The following is a 9,093-nucleotide window of genomic DNA, read 5'->3' as shown; positions in this document are numbered from 1 at the left end:
AAGCATTAAACGGTTAAACAGATCTCTCCTATCTGCACTGAGCAGGCCAACGGGCCATTGATGCACCTGCCCTCTTTTAGTCTCTCCTCAGTCTGCACCCACGGAAAGAAGTTAACTGTGAGCAGCCTAATAACAGTAAAAAGTACAATAGATGAATTCTAGTGTTTTGAGTAAGAAAGATATTGTTGTAATATTGACACGGAACTGCTGCATTTGAAGCCAAAGACAATTACTTCCCAGTGTTGGCGCCAACGATGCCCACCTTTCCGGGTGAGTCCTGGCTGTGGAACCAGCCAATGAGAAAGCTGGCAGAGCTGGCAGTGTAGCAGAAGCTGCCAATCACATGCACCAAAACGCCAGGCGAACAATAATAAACTGTACGTACAATAAACTGTCGAGTGTCCATGAAACCCAGAGGTGTGCTCGCAAGGGGATGTCATATTTATAGGAGAGAATGGCAGCAGGAAGTCGCTGAAGGAATTCTGAGGGAATAAAACGTTTGCCCTGTTACATTTATACCCTCTGATAAATCAGAAATTGACCTGGGTCCCCTAAAACTGTGCTCCACTATTTTGTTCATTCAAGTCGCCCAAAGTGCCTAAGAAGAATAATACCACGTTCTTTGTAAACGTCAATAGCATCCTAAAGAAAATCTGTCTCTTCCACTCACAATGCTTTTGACCCTAAACGTGTGGGAGTCTTCCCACACGAACTGGCTGTCCAGCTCTCCAGGTATGAACGGGTGTCCCCCAGTTCAGCTGTGACGCTGATGACCTGGAGTTAGTGCGGACCCCACGGATCAAGGGCTCGGTCCCACAAGACTGCCACCCACTTCAAACGACAATTCAAAGTCCCCATGTTACTCCTACTTCTATGCAACTTGGCTGCAAATCAGGCTCCCGTGACCCCTTCCCTCCAGTCTGATAACTTGCTGTAACAGCTCATAGAACTCAGGGTACCACTAAACTTGCATTCACCAGTTTGTTGTAATGGGCATCATAAAGGATACAGATGAAAAGCCGGATGAAGAGGCACCTAAGACAAGGCCCAGAAGGGCCCTGGTGCAGGAGCTTCTGTCCCCGGGGAGGCTGGAGCACGCCACCCTCCTGGCCCGTGGATGTGTCACCAACCCGGAAGCTTTCCGAACACCCCAGTTTAGGGGTTTTTATGGAGGCGCCCTCATGCAGGCATGGCTGATTAGTCAGTCAGTCTCCAGTCCCTCTCCCCTCCCCGGAGGAAGGCTAACCCTCTAGTCGTAACTGGGTTCCGCCCGCAACCAGCCCCCATCCTGAAGCTATCCAGGGGTCCACCGAAAGTCACCGCATTAGCATGCAAAAAGACGCTCTTACTAATTCAGAGATTCCAGGCTCTGAGAAGCTCTTATGTCAGGAATTGAGAACTAAGACCAAGTATTAGAATAAAAAACGTGGTGACGACACCGATCAACCCCAGTTGTAACAGGGAGATGCTGCTCCTCTCTGATGGCCTGTGGGCTTATAGTTCCCGTCACACATCTGCTCACTAACTGGAGAAATTCCGCTTCAGGCGTGAGCAGCACCCTGGTCCCCCACGAAGTGCGAAGTCATGACTGTTTATAAAGATTCGCAGGAGTCTCCATAACTGGACTCAGGTCAGCGGGGGTCAGCAGGCCGATGGAACAAAGGGAGGGAGTGCGACATGTCATACTCTTCCTGGGACCCCTTCCGATGCCTGCCTGTCTGCAGCGGCGTCCACTCCTTGCCTCGCCCCTCCTCCCTCCCCTTGACAATGAAGGATGCCTGACTCCATCCTCTGAAGGTGGATCTGAGAATCAGTCCTCCCATCTCCTTGAGCTAGGCCTTCTTGACCAGGAAACCTTCCCTTACTCCAGAGCTCTGATCTATCAATCAACCCATGCCTTGCTGGCCCCCCCTGTTGGAGCGTCAGGCTCACACACTATACACCTTACCACGTCATGCTGCGACATGCACAGTCAGGGTGGGAGTGAGAGCCCCTAGGGGAAGTATTTTCATTATCATTCCTTGACTGTAAAAGTATTTCTTGTGGCCCTGACCGGCGTGGCTCAGCTGGTGGGGTGTCACGCCGAAAAGCAGAAGGTCGCTGGTTTGACTACCAGACGGGGCACAAGCCTGGGCTGCGGGCCAGCCCCAGCCGGGGCCTGTGCAAGCAGATCCATGTGTCCCTCTCCTGCTCCCTCCCTTCCCCCTTCTCTAAAATAAACAGGTAAAATCTTTTTTAAAAATTCTTGTGTTCTTTACACCTTCATGAAATGTTCTCGAGACTACTAAGACCAGCAAACACAAACTGCATTTATTGTTAACAATGGAGAACGGCTCGGGCTACGTAAAGGTAGTCGGACGTACGGTGTGCTCACTGTCACCTCCGGAGTGTCGGCGTGGCACTCCATCACCCTTTGAGAGAGGACATCCCGGCCCGCATGATCTCGTCGACCAGGAGAATGTTCGCGGCAATCACTGTGCTGAGGAGGAAGGCGACAGGTGAGCAAGCCTGCCCACTCGCTCTTGTCTGCTCCCCACAGCCGTGTCCGGCCTCCGCGGGCACCCTGTTCTTCCGTGATGCCGTGAGGTCTTACGAGTCACGTGTTGTAAGGACAAACAGCACCTTTGCATCATCATTTCTTTTGCTGATAAAGTGGAGGCCTGACTGTGTTTTCCAGCAACACTGACCTCACCTTTAGCACATCATTTGATTTTTCACACTGTGCATCTGGCACTATTTCAGTCAAGTCCTTTCCTTCCCTTCCCCCTCAAACAAACAGTACGAGTGGCATCTCCCATAGCTTATACTCCTCGAACTAAAACGCTAAAGGGACTGTAAAATGACAGGAGCTGGTCTTAATAACTCCATACCACGCTTTTTCATACATTTAACCATTTTTCCACTGTAGGGTGGCAAAAACAAAGAAAAAAATGTAATATAGCAATGATGTCCCCAAAAGTCCTTCTCTTTTATTAATACAAACTTACCAGGAGTGGAGAAGTTGTTTTTTCACACAATAATTATCCCAAACTCCTGCATCTGCTGCTACCATTGGCTCACCTACAAAGTAAAAAACGAAACTACTTCAATACTACATGTGGACACATGGTTAATATTTGTTGTATACTCTTACAATAGCTAATACACCACCAAAACCACCACCACCGCGGTCACCGCCCACCTCGGCTCCGTCAGACCCAGCGGCACTTCTCAGGCCTCCTCTGTGCGCAGCACCGCACACAGCCGGCCTCGCCCTCCCGACTGCCCTTCCTGCCCTCGTCTCCGGGGCAGCACCCTCGCCTGGCTCCTTTCCCGCCTGCTCTGCTGGCTCCTCCTCCTGCTCCCCGAGCTCCTCCTGCCAGAGCACCCAGAGGCTCAGTCCAGACTCCCCCCTCCCCACTCCGTCCAGGTGATCTCGGCCAGCCTCTGGAGCTAAACCATCTGCACCCCGATGGCTCTCAGGTTTTTATCTCCAACCCAGAGCTCTTTCCTGGGCTCCAGACTCCGACGTCCAACTGTCTGTTTCACTTGGGAGTCCGCAGATACTTCGCACTTGACCTGCCAAAGCTCAGCGCTGACCACCGCCCCCCCCGCCCCGCTGAACCCTGCTTGCCCACAGCCTTCTTGGCCGGCAACTCTAACCTTGCAGTTGCTCAGCTAACTGCTCTGCACAGAGGAGCCGGTGATCCTCTTAGGCATAATTAGTCCACACCACACCTCTGCTCGAAACCGCTCCCTCTTCTACTGCAGGAGAGCCACAGCCCTCAGACTGGCCCACCCGCCTGTACAGTCTGACCCTCTGCGACCTCCCTCACCTCCCTCCTCCTGCTCAGAACCGCCAGACAGTGCCTCTTCCACTGGGTGGTTCCCCTCCCCGGCATCTTCCCGCAAGTGCCCCGCACGGCTGACTCCCCACCCCCCTTCTTCAGCAGGTGTGTTCGCGTCACCACTCCCAGTGGCCTCCCCAACCATCCCCTTTAAACTGGAACCTCCTCCCGCCCCGTGAGCCAGCATTCACAATCACCCTTATTTTATTTTTCAGAGAATGTATTACTTCCAAAAATGCTAACAACTTATTTATTAAGGTTATTTTTTATTGTCTGTCTTCCCCACTACAACATAAGCTCATGAGGACAGTGATTGTTGTTTTGTTCTGTGTGAATCCCAAGAGTCAAGCAACATGCACTCAATGCCTGCTTCTTAAATGAATGAGTACTTGAAAAAGTGCAAAAGTAAACTAAAAGGCACCCAAATTTTAAATATTAAAATCCAAAGTCCCTGGCTGGCATAGCTCAGTGGATTGAGCGCGGGCTGCAAACCAGTGTCGCAGGTTCGATTCCCAGCCAGGGTACATGCCTGGGTTGCAGGCCATAACCCCCAGCAACCGCACATTGATGTTTCTCTCTCTCTGTTTCTATCTCCCTCCCTTCCCTTTCTAAAAATAAATAAATAAAATCTTTAAAAAAATCCAAAGTCCCCACCCACTTACTGTAAGCTCTGGGTCACTATACTGTACCCTTTTTCTGTATTAAGCAGCTAATTTGTCTTCACTTTCTTACCTGTATTCAAGTCGATGCCAATGGGTTGTTTTGATTCTAAATGCTCAGACTGAATTTTTACTAGTGTTTCCTGCAGGTCATAACCAGAATTTTGAGCAAGAACCTTCAAAAATGAAAAGAATAATAAATATATATATATATATATGTAGAATACCTCTGCATACATTTGAATATCAAATATAAAAAGGCACTGCTCTCTAGTCTTGGGAAAACACATTCATTATATACTAATCATCTCCTTTTGAAGAGTTTCATTCCGAATCTAAAATTATTATTTTCTATCTCTAGCATTTTTCTATTTACTTAAATACTTTCCCCATGCATATCACATAAATCCTGAGGAGGGCATGAGGGTTCTCCCACATCCACCCCATTAAATTAATTTCCTTCCTTGCAAAAGATTTTAAAAACAAAAAGCATGAGAGGCAGTAGAATGCTGTTCTTGTGTCTTCTGGTCCCTCCAGCCACACATCTTCCAATTCTTTTCTGGGCACTTGCAAAGGGGAAAAAATATTTGCAGCATCTTTGTGCCCTTCATCAACATGAGGAGAGTCATGACCTGTGACAACAGGGACGGAGATACCTGCTGGCCAAACTGGGTTTCACCTGCTCTCCCAACCGGGTTTGACCTGCTCTCCAAATGGGTTTCACCTGCTCTCCCAACCGGGATTAACCTGCACTCCAAACCGGGTTTGACCTGCTCTCCCAACCGGGTTTGACCTGCTCTCCAAATGGGTTTCACCTGCACTCCGAATGGATTTCACCTGCACTCCAAACCGGGTTTAACCTGCTCTCCCAACCGGGTTTATTTGCAAGAGGCCCCAAACCAACTGCTGAGGAGTGGAAGGTCGGACCAGCGCAAACCAGGTTTACCAGTGTGTGTCAGTTCTAAGATCATTACTTAGCGACTCTGCTGCTTTGAGGAAAGAAAAAAATAGATTTCGGAATCACAAAGCTTCTACAAAACATGAATAATTTTAAAGCAATGATCAAAGAGACTTTGCTGGCATTACTAGTAATGTTTTACTTCATAGTTACTAGCATATCTGAAACAGTTTTTCTGCATTTCTAAGGGGTTCACAACCAGAGTAGGGCAAAGGAACAGAAATGGTAGTTCTCTGTCTTTCTGCTGATGCATGAAAAAAATCTGGTTTCTCTTCTAGGGATTACAGTGACGATGAAACGCAGGCTAGTATTTGGGAGTGTTAAACAGCCTGAAGTTCTCACTTTGCACGATTTAAAGTGATAACAATACTTTGGATACCAGTGACAAAATAAAGGTCTACATCAAAATCTAATTAAATCTTAAATCCTAAAACTTTTCATTATAATTAATCAATCAAGAAGCATTGTTTAAAAAAACCTTTTGCAGTTACCTCAACTTTGGAATTCAGAGAATAAAGCAAGGGGGCAATGTGGCTATTTCATCAAACTCCTACAAGGATTCTGAGCTGTTATTCTACAAGTTTGCCTGCTTTAGCTGTAAAACGTCTTAGACAAAACTACGTGAGGAAATGCAAATACAAACCTGTCTTCTACGCTGTTACCTGTCAGACGATGTGAGCAATTTATCACTAAACACCTTAGGTCTAAGCAGCTGTCCTGGGGCCGTCCGGACGGCCGTACCTTAGGGATAATGAGCAGGGCGTCAGCAAACGCCTGGACCCCGAGGCGCGCTCTTCCTTTCACGCTGTGCTTGTACACACCGAGGGCCTCGGCTATTGCCACTTCGACTGCGCCCGCGCCTGGCACCACACAGCCTGTCGGAGGGGGGATGATGGGCAAGACACGCCACACGGAAAAACCAGAGAAAAGTGCAACGAGCTATTCAAGTGTGTTTTATTATCTTGTCTACATCTAAAATATATTTAAATATATATATTTAAAGACGTCTTATGAACGTCCCGAAGTTACACAGCATTAAATAATTGGGCACGGTACAGGCTGGCTACGAATAGCTTATTTCACTGTTTACCCCCCGGCAAATAAAAGTAGGCGTTTCTTCTGCCTTCACCATACTCCTTTATGACTACATTTAAAATGCAGTTATTTATGACTTCCAGGGGCAAGTAACTAAATGTAATATCTAATTTGGAAATTTGAGGGGGCAAGATAATTAGGCCACAGTTTTCAGTGGGCAACTTGTTTTGGGTAGGCAGTTCTTTGGACTCAGTGAAGTATTTGTTCTCTGTGCTGCAGCAGAGCTCAAGCTGCTCTGTGGGTCAGGGGGAGGGGAAAACTAGCTGTTCTTAGTATTCTAAGGCAAAAGCTCTAGTTAAACACATTTTCGTATCAGGATATGACATTTATACCTGTCTGTATGATTTTATCAAGTTCATGACTCTTTACAAAAACTTGCTTTGGAATCCCCCATCTTTAAAACAACACACACACACACACACACACACCTCCCCTTTACCCCACAGCATGTTTTAATTACTATCCCCTTTCTCTGCTCAAAAGAGTTGTCTGAGCAACGGCAACTACAGCCTTACCTCCCACTGACACTTTTTGAAAGTTCTTCATTAAGTATTAAATACACACAAAAAAATATTTACATGTATAAGGTATAAAGAATAAATGTACAAATGCATGTACCCATCTACCCACCACCCAGCCTCAGCAATAGAACATTACCCCTAAGTTTCAAAACTTTCCGGATCCCACTCTCCTGTGAAAATGCAACATGTCAAAATCTGTGGGATGCCGCTGAGGCAGCGCCCGAAGAGAAACTTTTGTCCCTGGATGTCTATGTTAGAAAATAGGAAGGGTCTCAAACCAAGGGCCTCAGCTTCTACCTTGTTAAACTAGAAAAAGAAGGGCAAATTAAACCTAATATACAGAAAATAGTAAAGATCAGAGTGGAAATCAATGAAATAAAAATGACCAATGTCAGAAATGAAAAAGGTAATTTCACTACAGATTCTACAAGATATTGTAAGAATAATAAGGGAATAGTATGGGCAACTTTATGCCATGAAACTTGAAAACCTAGCTCAGGGATTGGCAAAGTTTCTGTGTGTTAACAACTAACAACTGGAAACTGAAATTTTACAAATACTATGTGCAATAGAACAGCAAATCATGACATACGCTCAATCTGGGGGGGAAAGATGTGCAAGACTCATATACTAAAAATTGTAAAATGCTACTGAAATAGATTCAAGGAGGCCCAAATAAATACAGATATCCCACAACTGAGTATTGTTAAGATATCAATTATTCCCAAACTGATCTACAGGTTCTGTGAAAACCCAATCAAAATCCTAGCAGTCTTTTTAGTAGAAACTGGCAAGCTGATTCTGAAATTCCTATGCAAATGCAAAATATTTAAAATAACCAAAATAACTTGAAAAAAAATAAAATTGAAGGGTTAACATCACTGATTTCAAAACTTAAAAAGTTACAGTAATAAGATGGTATGATGTTAACACTGAGAAAGACAAACAGATCAATGGAACAGTAAAGAACTCAGAAAAAAAACACACAAATACGGACAGTTGATTTTCAACAAAGGTGCAAAGGCAGCTCAGTGGGTGAAAGGACAACCCTTGTAATGAATGGAGCCCTGGCTGGTGCGGCTCAGTGGACTGAGTGCCAAACCAAATGCTCACCAGTTCAATTCCCAGTCAGGGCACATGCCTGGGTTATATGCCAGGTCCCCGCTAGGGGGCGCGCAAGAGGCAACCACACACTGATGTTTCTTTCCCTCTTTCTTCCTCCCTTCCCTCTCTCTAAAAATAAATAACATCTTTAAAAAATATTTGTTAAAAACTAAGTGCTTGAAGGCACTTTTTAAAATTAGCCGATTTATTTTTTGTGTAAATTCTAATAAGGCAAACTACCAAAGGCTACATGCCTAAATCATGTATGTTGATCTTGCTGTAAAAATGCTGCTAGCTTTTTTTAAAATTACTACCAAAAAAGGCAGTGACCCTTATAGAGAGCCCGTATTTTTTCAACATAGGAACTAATGTGTTTTCTCCTTTTCAATACTGAAACCTACATAACCAATTATATCCTTTTATATTCTAGCAGCTTAAATATTTATAGTGACTAATACGGTTGCTATACAGTATTTATATTCTTTTTTCCTAGGTTCTTATTTTCCATTTCAGCTTTCATTTTACCATTATTTCACATCTATGTTTTTACTTATCAGATAAATCTGGCCTACTGTTTATAAAGTTAATTGCTCTATTTTTTGAGATATAATTCATCTGCAATAAAATTCGGCCTTTTAAAGTTATAGTTCACAGTGCTTTTTAGAATATTCCCATGGTTGTGCAACATCACCCCTCCCTAATTCCAAAACATTAAAAAAAAAAAAAAAAAACTCTGTACCCGGGAGCAGTCACTCCCCACTCCCCTCTTCGCCGGCCCCTGGCAACCACCAGGCTACTTTTTGTCTGCGTGGCTCTGCCTCTCCCGGGTATTTCACAGAAACGAAATCACATAACATACAGCCTTTTGTGTCTAGGCTCTTAGCATAATGTTTTCAAAGTCATTGTGCTGGACCATGTATCAGCATTCA

The 9,093-nt window shown here is 45.2% G+C and overlaps 1 protein-coding gene and 1 long non-coding RNA gene across 6 annotated transcripts in view; both read right to left on the bottom strand.

The window, feature by feature from the left end:
* Positions 1-2,239: 2,239 nt before the first annotated feature.
* Positions 2,240-9,093, bottom strand: part of CCT6B (chaperonin containing TCP1 subunit 6B) — a 34,177-nt gene continuing 27,323 nt past the window's right edge. For 3 of the 5 annotated variants that reach the window (XM_036034077.1, XM_036034078.1, XM_028520810.2), the window contains exons 11-14: positions 6,186-6,319; positions 4,560-4,662; positions 2,988-3,060; positions 2,242-2,479 (exon numbers count right to left, since the gene is read on the bottom strand). In XM_036034077.1, the coding sequence (XP_035889970.1) occupies positions 2,407-2,479; positions 2,988-3,060; positions 4,560-4,662; positions 6,186-6,319 (383 nt within the window). In that variant the 3' untranslated portion in view covers positions 2,242-2,406. Of the gene's footprint in view, positions 2,480-2,987; positions 3,061-4,559; positions 4,663-6,185; positions 6,320-9,093 lie in introns of all 5 variants that reach the window. The other 2 variants (XM_036034076.1, XM_036034075.1) reach the window with 2 other exon arrangements.
* LOC118502242 lies at positions 4,819-6,154 on the bottom strand. The gene is made up of 2 exons (XR_004904952.1): positions 5,324-6,154; positions 4,819-5,279 (listed from the first exon to the last, which is right to left on the bottom strand). It is a non-coding gene; the product is annotated as an uncharacterized LOC118502242 (long non-coding RNA).

Source organism: Phyllostomus discolor, chromosome 8 (genome assembly GCF_004126475.2).
Source record: "Phyllostomus discolor isolate MPI-MPIP mPhyDis1 chromosome 8, mPhyDis1.pri.v3, whole genome shotgun sequence".
NCBI classification, from domain to species: Eukaryota; Metazoa; Chordata; class Mammalia; order Chiroptera; family Phyllostomidae; genus Phyllostomus; species Phyllostomus discolor.
The sequence above is the reverse complement of the archived record's forward strand: the minus strand, read 5'-3'. Positions and strand labels throughout refer to the sequence as shown.